Raw genomic sequence first — 14,347 nt, 5'->3', positions numbered from 1 at the left:
CATTAAATACACCTTTTTTTCTTTTCTTATCGGCACTCTGTATGTTGAGCAGTTTCGACTTCCAACTTCGACTTCCATTGCTGAAATATTAACATCCACAACGGTTTCATGAGCACAAAATACAGAAAACATTTCCCTCCAAAGTGAACATTGTTTTGCACTTTGCTAAACGTCACGCCGAAAGACCTACCGGCGCACATTTTCCTTAATTCTCAAAGGAGAAAATCCAAAGCCTTACCGCTGTGTCCATATTCCAACCCCAGTTCACCGAGGGGGGCTGTGTGAGCAGTTGTAGTTCTATAAATTATGATCTATAATGGAATCACCAGCTAGGATGAAAATGGAAGTCGTGTGGAGCAGTGCAGAGGGAATTCTCTATACCCCATTGTTGTGCAGTAATTAAGCACTGTGGATAAACAATCTCAGAAGGGTGTCCAATAATGCAAGGGGGAAATTACAGACTTGCGTTTGCATGGCAAAGAACTGGAAAGACTTGACATGCCATATTGGGCAATGAGGGTGTGACTAAGGAAGCAGGGCTTGAGCATGGATTTGACACGATATAGATTTTCAGTGTGTGCGTATGTGTGGATATACCCCATATAGCAATTCATATTAAATTCTACTTAGTGTAAAATGACCAGGATAAACCTACCTATCAGCTTGATTTATTCAAACATGCACTCAGATGGTATATAATGCAGTACTGTATGTCCATGGGAGGAATATAGAACATGCAGCAGCATTGAGGACATGCATAACAGAGTGTGAATAACAATGTAACTTCATTACTATCTTAAGTGCCCTCTGTGTAGAATAGCATCGTGATTTCACCCACACCCATGTTGAGCATGTACTGTAATGTGCTAGAATATTAGATGTTTGGTCACTTTCCACTGACTTTTTATGCTCAACTGATAATGACAGAAAGTTGTTTTTTGCAACAAGCTCTGCAATATACCTGCAAGCTTATCTATTGTATTGAATCTGAATTGTTTAATATTTGCAGTATTGCAATTCTTTATTTACAATTAATACATTTTCAACTGGACAACACTGAAGGCACAAAATAACATAGAATGTGTGACATATATACAAAATGTACAGAATAAATAATGTAATCTACATTGGTATAAAATAAAGCTTACATAAAACATTTTTAGAGTTGAACAGGGTTGCTTACTCAGTCAGAATAATAAAGAACGCATATCCTGAACATTTATCATGCTGAGAGAAACTGGTCGGATGTGATTTGTAAAAATGACACTCAAACAAAGGTTCTTAAACACCTCAGTAGTTATGTCCCCTTCAATAGTAGGAAAAGAACAACAATAAACAGGAAGTGTTGTTCAACAGTAAATTGATTGTCATGCACCATCTTTTAAATGGCGTTTGATTAGTGCAATGCATTTTTTTTTTTTACAGATACAAGATATGATTTATATATGTACTGGGACTTTTAAGTGCTATGTTTTGGGAAAATTGATTTGTATCAACACGTTCCCACTGGTTGGAATACAAAATGTGGTATTGAAATAACGCAGGGGCTAAATCTAATGAATGATAGCACTAATGTGCACTCCATCATTGAGACCCAGAACACGTTGGCATTTTGTTAAGTCTATGGCACTTTGAGCATGCTGATTATGGCATATGATTGAAACAGCCTGACATAGTTGATGGAAAGCATTGAGGCCTGCCAAAGATCTAAGCTGAACTGGTAAAAAAAAACGTACCCCTGCAGTACCTATTTGCCTTTCTACCAGATAATTACATTTGGGCAAGATATCTGTTATATCAGCAACTTCAAGTGCTGTCTGTCTATAGGACAACAAAATAACAAGAAAATAGATCATTATACAGTATATTCTGTGCTACAAATGACTTGTATGTCCAAGACCGCTGTGGGATATGTAGGTCTTAGACTGTGAACATATTAGAGGGCAGTTTTGGACAAGGCACTTCTCGAGTTGAATATAAAACCATGAGTTGTCTTTTTATATCAGTTAAATGCAGTTTGATGCTCCAGAACCTCCAAATAATCTGGCTCGGTGTGTAGGTTAGCTTTGAGTTCAAAGTACTCATTTTTCGTTTGTTCCACCATGACCTTCCGCGGTCCCGACAACATAATAGTCTCCATTAATTTCAGTTCCTCGTGGTGTCCTGGAACCTGCATCTCTACCGTTGGTTGCAGCTGGGACATGTTTTTTCTGAGGTATTCCGTAATTCCGAGCTGCTGCAGCTCCCTAACCCTCTCCCTCTCTAGTATGTTTTTATAGAGGGAGCTCGCATCTCCGAGTGTTACGAACTCAGTTGGGCAGTCTGACGTCACAGCTCTGAACTTCAAATTAGAGCCTGTGAGAGGGGAAGTATTCTCTGTCTCCATGATGCTACGACAGATGTGCTTTGGTTCGTCCAGTTCATCGAGGTCGGTGTCATATTCTTTATGCTGAGCGCAGTAGGTGGGGTTGCGGCAGATCTGGACGATGGGGCTATGTGAGCGCTCGTCGTACACAGGGCTTCCTGTCCTCTGTGCCAGTGTGTGGTGGGTGGTTTTCTGGCCGTACATGCTGTATTGCAGGTGGATGGGGCTGCTGCTCTCCCGCGGCTGCTCCTCCGCCTGTTTCTTCTTCACTCTCCTTCGCCGTCTGTGCACGAGGAACACCACGATGCCCGCCGAACAGAAGATGACCATGAGGAAGATGACGAGCAAGCTAAGGATCAGAACGGAGAGCGGAACTGAGTCCGTGAGGGAGCTGAAGAAACCGCTCCGAGCGCCGTCAATCGCCACTGTGCTTGTCACACTCTCGTCCTCGTCTGTGGGCAAGGAGTAGGTCACTAGGCCGGGGCAAAGCAACTCATTTCTGAGGGCCCTCAGCTCAGCCTTTGCCACTTTTCTCGGTGTGTGACACAAAATGGAACCTATGACTGTGTCCTTCCTCAGCTTCTCAACCCACTGTTTGAGACTGACTAAGTCACAGCTGCAGTCCCAGGGGTTGTCCTCTAAATAAATCTGCTCTAAAGAGTCAAGCTGGTCCAGCACGTTGCTAACGGGCAGGTGAATGAGCAGATTTTTCCTCAGGTTCAGTTTGGTGAGGGGCACATTGCGAAATATCTGCAATGGGAGACTAGTCAGCAGATTGTTATTCAAAGACAAGAGTTTGAGATTTGGCAAAGGATTAAAAGCTCCTGGAACAATTTCTTTGATAATGTTGTATTCCAAATATAGGTATTCAAGGTTGTGGAGTCCAATGAACATGGTCGCGGAAAGCGTTTCAATTCTGTTGCCGTTGAGATAAAGTTTTTTCAAATTGCTTAAGCTGAGAAAAGTTTCATTGTCAACGTAATCGATTCGATTGTTGGCCAAATTTAATAACTCCAAACCGTCATATGTGACAAAGTCATATTTTAACAGTCTCTGAATCATATTTCCTGTGAGCACCAGCTTGGTGGGGCTTTGCTCAAGTATTCCAATATCTGATATCCGCTGAATCCCTCTGTCCTGACAATGCATTAAAAACCCAGCCACAGGGTGATTGTGACAAGAACAGTGCTCCACACAAGGACTCCCTGGAACATAAGCAGGTGTCGGAATCTTTGCGTCATCCTTGGCGTCCTCCAACTTCGGAATCTCTGCCACTTTGGAAGACGGAGTGACCACCATGTCCAGTGACTTGGAAGGCTCCTCTAAGTTGATATCGGCGTGAGAGGGACAGAGAACATCCCGCTTGATTTTGGCCAGGATGGTGCCCCTGAGATGGTGGGGGCTGCTGCAGACCACCTCCCCAATGGCCGACTGGGCCCGCATGTTCTCCATCCAGATCTTTAGGTGAAGGATCTCACAATCGCACATCCAGTCGTTGTCCTCCAGAAGAAGCTCCATGATCCGCCCAATGTGCTCCAGGAAGCCAACGTAAGGCAGGGTCTGTAACTGGTTCCCCCGCAGGTCCAAGTGGGTGAGCGGAACAAACCGGAAAATATTGCTGGGAAGAAACTTGATGGTGTTGTCATTGAGGATCAGAACTTTGAGGCGGATGAGTTTGTTGAATGCCCCCGGCTCGACCACGCGAATGAAGTTTGTGTCCGCCTGGAGAAACTCCAAATTTACCAAGCCGTGAAAAGTGTCTTCTTTCAACATGACCAGGAAATTACTGTTGATGTGGAGCTTCTTCAGGGAGCCCAGTGCACTGAAGACCCCAGGTTCAAGCTCTTGTATGCTATTAGCCCCGAGATGAAGCGAAACGGCATTCTTTAAACCTTCCAAGTCTTCTGCACACAACTCCACCAAGTCGTTTTTGTACAGATTGAGATGGAAAGGTAGAGCTGACGGCACTTTGATTTGGGAGATCTTGCTGATATTTCTCTCCTCACAGTTAAGATACAGGATGCCATCTTTTTCTTCACAAGTACACAATGAGTCACAGGATTCGCTCAGAAATGCCTTGGAGGGCTGGATGTCTTGGAAACAAGCAGCAGCGAAAAAAGAGCAAAGGAAAACGATGCAGGGTAGCATTTTCTGTCCGGTGTATCTGCAAAACAGAAAGAGGAGGGAGGGATGGAGGGAGAGAGGGAGGGAGGGAAAAGAGGTAGGGAGGGAGAGAGCGAGAGATGTTACCAAAATGTAATTGACTTGGAAAATAATAAAAACATAGGTTAAATCAATAAAGTATCTGTTTATATATTTTTGCTATAAGTATCTTAACTACTTTGAGTAGATTATCTGTCCCTTCAGACAGACAAAGCATGGCCTCCTATTACAGAAAGTACATTTACCCATTCTTTCAGAACTGTGCATATACTTTTAATCCTGGATCATAAGGTCAATGCAATTCTCACAGTATAGAAAATGAACTTTAAACTGAATAGAATTGCCTTTATTGATGTATCATATGCATGAAGGGAGAATACAGTTATCTTGGAAGGAGCTGGAGATGTGAGGAATTCATTTTCTTTAAAACATGCATGGCCTAGTGAACATTGGAATCTTGTTTACATGGCCACAATACCTCATATACAAGGTAAGGTAGAAAACTTCATCTGTTTAAATAATACACTTGGGTATGGCCTAGAATAGATTTGATCCATGTTTTTTACCAAAGAAGAGGCAGCATCAATGAAATACTTGTTTTCCTCAAATGAGCAAACTTATTTTCTCACCCATGCAATTTTCTTTTTTCGAAATCTCTCATAAAGCAATGTATGATCATCACACGAAGCTATGCTATTTCATTGATTCTCCCTAGATACCAAACTAGTTTGATACTATAGGTTGGGTGTATTGTGCAGTATGACAGGCCTCACACTGTTGGATGACAGCTCTGCACTGCATTGGTAGAAGAAAAAAATTCCACTGATCAAAGACTGAATGCTTTATCACTAAATGCTTTATCACTGAATCCGTTATCACTAAATGTTTTACTATTGACACGTGACTGGGTGCATTATACAATGGATGACAACAGGGTCAGGATAGGGGGAAAAAAATTGTCCCACATCTATTTTCAGAATCAAATGTGTATAGCTTGTGGCGAAGCGACTACACAGATCCATTGGAGTCCAGTGAAGCCTTATAATTCCTTCTCATGCATGTAAGCAGGGCAACTCATCAGCAAGCAGTTACTGAGCTAGTAAGAGGTCATAGAAAAATAACTGGGAAAACGGTGCATTCTGAACAAAAAATAAATTACCTCGGAAATAAAACGTGTATTACTCATCCCCTGCGGCCATTGTAATATACACAATGATCCTTGTCCATATATCGCCAGACAAATAAGTCATTCACTCTGTTTGCTTCATATTGCTCTCAAGTGCAATCTGTTAGGTGGTTCCTGCTTGGTGGGTCCATCGCACCCTTATCCTGCATCACTGACGGTGTATTAACATAACCGTGGCAGGTAGCCTAGCGGTTAAGGGCGTTGGGCCAGTAAACAAAAGGTCACTGGTTCGAATCCCTCAGCTGACTAGGTGAAGAATCTGTCGACGTGTCCTTGAGCAAGGCACTTAAACCTAATTACTCCTGAAAAGTCTGCTAAATGACTAAAAATGTAAATGTCACGGTGGTGTGGAATATTCACAATTTAGTTTATCAACCCTGTTATTAAGTCATAGCAAATCATAGCTTTCAGCTAAGCAACAGATACTATTGCTGTTTCCTCCCGTTTGAGACCATTGTTTGCCCATTTAAATTGATTTGCGGTGACTGATGCTCCTAATACTTCCCCTCTGCCCAGAGCAGAGCAGTTCACATGGCACTGATATAGCCTTGTAGACACATCCTCGGTAAAGGGGAATGACATATATGCTAAAGCGTCAATCATTATTTCATATAGCTGCTCTTTTCTGCCTCTAAGCATTGCAGACACAGGATACTACTGTTACTTCTATTGCTACATCTACATCTACTGCTACCACCATCAACACTAACAAGACTACTATTACTACTATTGTATACACTGAGTGTACAAAACATGCTCGTTCCATGACAGACTGACCAGGTGAATCCAGGTGAAAGCTATGATCCCTTATTGGTGTCATCTGTTAAATCCACTTCAAATCAGTGTAGCAGAAGGGGAGGAGACAGGTTAAAGAAGGATTTCTAAGCCTTGAGACAATTGAGACATGGATTGTGGAGTGCCTTTGAACAGGGTATGATAGTAGGTGCCAGGTGCACCGGTTTGAGTGTGTCAAGATCTGCAGCGCTGCTGGGTTTTTCACACTCAACAGTTTCCCCGTGTGTATCAAGAATGGTCCACCTCCCAAAGGACATCCAGCCAACATGACACAACTATGGGAAGCATTGGAGTCAATATGGGCCAGCATCCCTGTGGAACGCTTTCAATACCTTGTAGAGTGCATGCCCCAATGAATTGAGGCTGTTCTTAGGGCAAAAGGAGGTGGAACTCAATATTAGGAAGGTGTTCCTAACGTTTTGTACACTCAGTGCATAATTATGGGTGGTTATGAAAGGCTTCAGTATTTTACATAGTTTTTAATAATGGAATGGTCAAGATGTCTTTATCACTATCAACAGAGGCTTTGACTTTCACAGAAATATACCCAATATATTCCACATTTTGGCATTTCTTCCAGAGCAGGGGGTCTTCCACAGCAATGTCATCCATTACGCAACCAAACCCTGATGCCCCCCCCCCCCCCCCACCCACCCCCCACAGCATTGATAACGGACACACAGTGGCGAAGAGATAGCAGGCGTCCATGATGTTACATCACGTCAGCTGCGAACCCAGCTCCATTCAGGCGGCCAATCTTACAGCACACACACACAGCTGATTCCCCGACGAGATAGCTATAATTGGTGCCTGATTGACTGAACACCTCCGTGCACACGCCTTGCCACAAGAGACAATGCAGCACATTCTTTGCAGTGTGCCCGGCTGGTGGGCCTCTCCTCGTTGATAGCGAGCATATGCGTGATAGGCTAATAATAGCAGCGCGACAGGAGGGCACCCAGCTCCCCTGGTAAAGACGATTTAGCAGGCGTGCATTTCAAATGGTCTGTTTAACTAATTTGGTGCAATTGTTTTTCGCAAGGATTATCAGTCAGATGTACCAAGTGACTTTAAATATGTTTTGCAAGAAAGACATCTGCAGATAGCAGATGTACATTTCTGTGCGAATAGTTCTCACAATAAAGGCACTAGGTTCTGCAGTACTGTAAAACAGTACACTGCAGAATCTGGTCCAAAGGAATCCCCCTCCCTTACTCCCTAGTTAGACCAATAATTAATTATTCTTCTGTTTTAAAGGAGACTTCGGATGAGGCCATTTGAGAATGTCACACACTGACAGAAGCAGTCATTGGATTATAGAGGGCCCATGATTTGTTTAAGAGTTGTCTTTACTTAAGTAATTACGGTAAAAGGAAGAGGATCTTCCATAACAGCACTGAGCTGCATGACTAAAAACCACAGACATGCCCAAACCTGGGAGATCTTGTAAAACTAGTCAACTTTCAATGCCTCATGATAAATCACTTTGACAAGCGACTGTAACAATTTCTCCTCACCACACAAAGTAGTGACAGTAAAAGTCTCAACAACAGATCTTGTTTTCTACAGAAGCATCATCCAAAATGACGTGATGTTGAAATAACTTACAATAACTTACTATTTGTTGGTATCCCTTTAATCTGTGTAGATCCATAACACAAAACAAGATTATAACATTTAAAGCCAACCCAAAACAAAAGGCTTTGATTTCAGTATAATCACTTTACACAACATTTTCAAGTCACGTACACCACTTTACCAGTTTTAAATCAACACCATGATTCAAATGGCCCCTCTAGATAGATAGGTGCTGTTAGTATATGATTAAGTATTTCTGCATGGTGTATGGCATTGGCATTTGTTTATTGACATGCACACTGACTGTACAAAGCATTAAGTACACCTGCTCTTTCCATGACATAGACTGACCAGGTGAATCCAAGTGAAAGCTATGATCCCTTATTGATGTCACTTGTTAAATCCACTTCAAACAGTGTAGATTAAGGGGAGGAGACAGGTTAAAGAAGGATGTTTAAGCCTTGAGACAATTGAGACATGGATTGTGTATGTGTGCCATTCAGTGGGTGAATGGGCAAGACAAAAAATGTAAATGCCTTTGAACGGGGTATGGTAGTAGGTGCTAGGCGTACCAGTTTGTGTCAAGAACTGCAACGCTGCTGGTTTTTTCACGCTCAACAGTTTCCCGTGTGTATCAAGAATTGTCCACCACCCAAAGGACATCCAGCCAACTTGCCACAACTGTCGGAAACATTGGAGTCAACATGGGCCAGCATCCCTGTGGAACACTTTCGACACCTTGTAGAGTCCATGCCCCGACGCATTGAGGTGGTTCTCAATATTAGGAAGGTGTTCCTGATGTTTGGTATACTCAGTGTATGTTCACCATTTGCAATAGGACCTCTAATTGCTTATTTAGTTATATTATGGAGACATAGTGTTGAAAGCTAAGGGCCACAGTGTCTCTGTAAATAAGTAGCTTAGCCAGCAGACTGGAGGCTAGACTAGAGGTTGTTACTGCTGCACACCGGATGCTACACTCATGGCTGAAGGACTCTGAGGGAGGCAAGGCAGAGAGCAACTCAACTCGAGAGCCATGAGAGCAAATTAGGAGCTTCTGCACACTGTATTGTGCAGTGCACGAATATGAACCTGGTAGAGGGCCCCTGCCCAATGTTCCCAGGCCAATTAATGGAAGGACAGTTCCCTATTCCAGTGTATTGGAAGTGATGTGCTTGCCCTACAGGGAAACCACTACTCCCACATACATCCACAGAGACGTCACCATGGTCCTCAGTCCACGGATGATAATAATTACATTCGCCCACTCAAGACAGACGAAAGGTCACTCACTCTCTGTTCCATTGCAACTATTTCATAAGGTCTGTGTGTGTTTGTTTGTTTCCTGTTCTTGCCATCTTTTAAGCATTAAAAACAACCCTGTTCTGAAATATGCCAAATAAACAATGCTGTGGATGTACCTCGATTTGCACCTCCATGAATTAATACTCAATGACTTGCCTAACCAGGAATACAGTTAGTGGGAGTGTTCACGGGTGAACAGTCCAAATGGGAATTGACATGATCCTACCAAAGCAGGAATACAATCTAGCAAAATAACCATATATTGTACCACTTTCTTCATGTTTTAAGTTAGATTTTAATGCACAGTGCATCAATTTGATGACAAACTCAACTTGGTCATCCTTTAGCTCAAAGACCATGCACTTACATGGAATCCATAGTCATATTCCATTCTGTTCTATTTTTTTTCCAATGTATAATATTCTTCTACACATATGCCTACAATGTAGTTGATTTAAAACCTAGGCACGTGTATTTTATTTCATACATTCTAAAACAATATTTAATCTGCAGTTACAGTGCACAGTTGAGTAATTGCATTCTGGTTACATGGAAGGGTCAGGTACCTTCCATGTTAGATTGATGTTATAAATGCCCCCATTTATGTGGTAGCCTAACTTTACTGTTTTACACACAAAACATGTTGAAATTAGAACGTCTGCACAAATACATTTTGAGTCAAGTCAGCTGGTAAGATTAGTGTGTGCTTTTATTACCAATGGAAATCGGGAGGGAATATTTTAGGTGAGCGTATGCTGAATCATTGTACATGTTCTCAATGACGATTAATTGTAGTAGGCTAAATCAATGCGTTGCTAAAGATTTACAGTACGTGTGGTTGAATTTAATGTATGACCGTGCGCCAGGTGCGCGTAAAATACCTTAATGTGTCTGTCGACCCAGGTGTCCTTTAGAAGTTTTATTTCGACTAGTTCAACTGCCCTCACAAACTAAAGAGGTATTGAATCAGACAATCCCATTTGTAAATGGGGGATAACAATTTTCCAAGTTATGTCTTTCCAACCGCAATCTCTAAAAACACACGCGCTTTGGCCAGAACACCCCGAAGGTTTAGATACCAATATAATAACAATCGATATGTCTGTAGGTTATTTGGAGGAAAGCGAGTTCCCAGCCTCAGCTCCAGCTAGTCCGAACAAACCATAACATATCGAACGGACACCTGGATACCACACAAGACAGACGCAGGAAGTTCAAGTTACTATATGTCCTACCAGTCTAAAGAAAGGTTGTCAACAAACAATTTTGAGAAAGTAACGAACTTATAACAGTAGGCTACAAATTATGAGACTTCTCGTTCTTTGGATATAATAGGCTACTTACCCGTTGTGCAGAGCTAGAAAGACTGGCAAATCCAAAGGATGCTTGGGTTAGAGAGGTTGATCCATGTGGAGACGGAAGGATGCAAGGCATCAAAAGTCCCTCAAGCTGTTTATTTCAATTTTACAGCATCTTCTTTAGAGAATAGGCTAGGCATACTGGTGTAACTAACCTTAACTCTTGTCCCCTCTTGTTTTTGTAGAAGACTGTCGGCGTTTACAAATCCGATATTTCCATGATATTGCAAAGTGTTCAACCCGACACGATCCTAGTCCGAGGCAGTTTTTGGATGTGTTGGCCTTTCCACTTTATCTTTGATTAATTAATTAATTAATTAATGTAGATCCTTTATTAGTGTCTCTGGTCAGTCCTCTCTGTTAACTTCGTCGGTGCTAAGCTACCAGCAACTAAAAGGTGAGTACAACTGTAGAGCCTATTTGGTTTGCTGATCCTTCGTATAGTTCGTTAGAATGTGCATGCTTTCGAGCCACGGAAAGCTCCGAAGTATTGTAGTTGTTCTGGGCTCCTCCCCCCGAGACTCAGTGACTTTTATGGCATTGAATGGTGTTGTTGAACGCGTTTAGAGAACGGTATCTGGTTCTGTAGGTCAGGTTGCCCACAGTAGCCCTGTGAATGTTGATATAATATAATTATTTCGAATGTGTATATATAGATATCAATTCATTTGCGCCATTACAGATTCATTAGATATTTATCTAGATCAGTAATGTTTTATTTATGTTTTTGTTTGTGTGAAGATTAGTGTTTTTGGGGAAAAAATATTACCCTTCAGTTCTGAACTCTGGACTGTCACAATCTGAGTGACACCTTCCAGTGTAGCCTATATCAAATTCAACTGGATTCCAGTAGCCAGGTCAGCCTTCAGTGATTTCACTGTGGTGTTTGTTTACCTCTCCCTCCTGTCAACCTGTCATATCACCATTCATTCCTGAGTGCCTTGTTCACAGTGAATATTTCTTTGGGTCACACGACTGTCAGAAATCACAGGTTCCAAAGTATTTCAATGGTGTGTGTGTGTGTGTGTGTGTGTGTGTGTGTGTGTGTGTGTGTGTGTGTGTGTGTGTGCGTGTGTGTGCAGGCGTGTCCTTTATGGCTATGTGTGGTAAGCATGAATCCTAATATTTCAAGTGAACTACAAGGAATGTTTACTGCTCAGAGGTTACCTTGTAATGGTGTTTACATGCATACGTTTTACAGTAAAATAAACCCTCACCGTGGCTGGCTTTTTACAGTTTCTATCAGGGAAGCTAGCAGTAGGCTAGGTGTTCAACACATCATATTTTATTCATGCTCAAAATAACAGGAGACAATGGATATGGTTTCACCCACTAGATATGAAAGACAATTGACATGTTTGACAGTTGTCATGAATAATGCAATGTAAACATGTTTAAGACATCCACATTGAAAATGTGTTCTCATCCTGAAAGCACATAGATACATATTATTGGTTATTTACATTCTATCAACACTAGCAGTTACTGTATTCTTTCCATTACAATTTTACCTGTCACTCACTGAGGCCTCATACAATGGAAGTTATGTGTGAAGGTCTGAAGCTTAAGCAGCTGAACCTGTCTGTTGACAGTCTATGATACATTGGCCTATACATACAAACACCCTGTGCATACTTCATCCTATATAAAATATCAATGGTTGGATGTTCTGGTTAGTAGTGCATGAGCTTGGATGGGATCTGACTCCAATTGAATCCCACAGTTACAGTATATATCATTACCATATATCTGACTGATTGTGTCAGGTGCATTTGGAAACTGTTCAAATAATCATTATCTGATCTGAAGATGTTCAAAGAATGATTATCTGATCTGAAGATGTTCAAAGACTGATTATCTGATCTGAAGATGCTCAAATAATGATTATCTGATCTGAAGATGTTCAACGAATGATTAACTGATCTGAAGATGTTCAAAGAATGATGATCTGATCTGAAGATGTTCAAAGAATGATGATCTGATCTGAAGATGTTCAAATAATAATGATCTGATCAGGGCGGCAGGTAGCTTAGTGGGTAAGAGCGTTGTGCCAGTAACCGAAAGGTCGCTGGTTCTAATCCCCGAGCCGACTAGGTGAAAAATCTGTCGATGTGCCCTTAAGCAAGGCACTTAACCCTAATTGCTCATGTAAGTCGCTCTGGATAAGAGCGTCTACTAAAATGTAAATGTAAGATGTTCAAATAATGATTATCTGATCTGAAGATGTTCAAAGAATGATTATCTGATCTGAATATGTTAAAAAAGGGATTATCTGATCTGAAAATGCATTGGGCTTCACTTACAATATAATACTCTCATGGGGTAAGATATATTAAGATAACATATAGAATAATCTATCTGTAGTTAAGATTATTTAGTCCAACATTTGTTCATTGGGTTTACTGTTTCGTAACATCTAATTTGAATCAGAATTTGTCCCCACATTAAGTAAATAACAGTTATTTGAATCCTCACTAACTACTAATGAACAGCTTTCGAAAGTAGAGGTCTTGGAGGTATTTGAATGAGACTGGTTCAGTATTTGAAGATATACAGTTGAAGTCGGAAGTTTACATACACCTTAGCCAAATACATTTAAACTCAGTTTTTCACAATTCATTACATTTAATCCTAGTAGAAATTCCCTGTTTTAGGTCAGTTAGGATCACCACTTTATTTGAAGAATGTGAAATGTCAGAATAATAGTAGAGAGAATGATTTATTTAAGCTTTTATTTCTTTCATCACATTCCCAGTGGGTCAGAAGTTTACATACACTCAATTAGTATTTGGTAGCATTTCCTTTAAATTGTTTAACTTGGGTCAAACGTTTCGGGTAGCCTTCCACAAGCTTCCCACAATAAGTTGGGTGAATTTTGGCACATTCCTCCTGACAGAGCTGGTGTAACTGAGTCAGGTTTCTAGGCCTCCTTGCTCGCACACCCTTTTTCAGTTCTGCCCACAAATGTTCTATAGGATTGAGGTCAGGGCTTTGTGATGGCCACTCCAGTACCTTGACTTTGGTGTCCTTAAGCCATTTTGCCACAACTTTGGAAGTATGTTTGGGGTCATTGTCCATTTGGAAGACCCATTTTCGACCAATGCTGCCACCCCCGTGCTTCACGGTTGGGATGGTGTTCTTCGGCTTGCAAGCACCCCCTTTTTCCTCCAAACATAACGATGGTCATTATGGCCAAACAGTTCTTTTTTTATTTCATCTACCAGAGGACATTTCTCCCAAAAGTATGATATTTGTCCCCATGTGCAGTTGCAAATCGTAGTCTGGCATTTTTATGGGGGTTTTGGAGCAGTGTCTTCTTCCTTGCTGAGCGGCCTGTCAGGTTATGTCGATATAGGACTCGTTTTACTGTGGATATAGATACTTTTGTACCTGTTTCCTCCAGCATCTTCACAAGGTCCTTTGCTGTTGTTCTGGGATTGATTTGCACTTTTCACACCAAAGTACGTTCATCTCTAGGAGACAGAATGCGTCTCCTTCCTGAGTGGTATGACGGCTGCGTGGTCCCATGGTGTTTATACTGCGTACTATTGTTTGTACAGATGAACGTGGTACCTTCAGGCGTTTGGAAATTGCTCC

The 14,347-nt window shown here is 41.5% G+C and overlaps 1 protein-coding gene across 1 annotated transcript; it reads right to left on the bottom strand.

The window, feature by feature from the left end:
* Positions 1-1,004: 1,004 nt before the first annotated feature.
* Positions 1,005-10,783, bottom strand: slitrk6 (SLIT and NTRK-like family, member 6). Its single transcript, XM_084155053.1, has 2 exons — positions 10,737-10,783; positions 1,005-4,529 (listed from the first exon to the last, which is right to left on the bottom strand). The coding sequence occupies exon 2, from the start codon at positions 4,511-4,513 to the stop codon at positions 2,003-2,005; it is 2,511 nt and encodes an 836-aa protein (XP_084011179.1). The 5' UTR covers positions 4,514-4,529; positions 10,737-10,783; the 3' UTR covers positions 1,005-2,002.
* Positions 10,784-14,347: the final 3,564 nt, after the last annotated feature.

Source organism: Coregonus lavaretus, assembly GCF_964263955.1.
Source record: "Coregonus lavaretus genome assembly, chromosome: 38".
Taxonomy (NCBI): domain Eukaryota; kingdom Metazoa; phylum Chordata; class Actinopteri; order Salmoniformes; family Salmonidae; genus Coregonus; species Coregonus lavaretus.
The sequence above is the reverse complement of the archived record's forward strand: the minus strand, read 5'-3'. Positions and strand labels throughout refer to the sequence as shown.

Coding starts and splice junctions, on each gene's coding strand:
- slitrk6 (XM_084155053.1), bottom strand. CDS start 4,513: ATGCTACCCTGCATCGTTTTCCTTTGCTCTTTTTTCGCTGCTGCTTGT.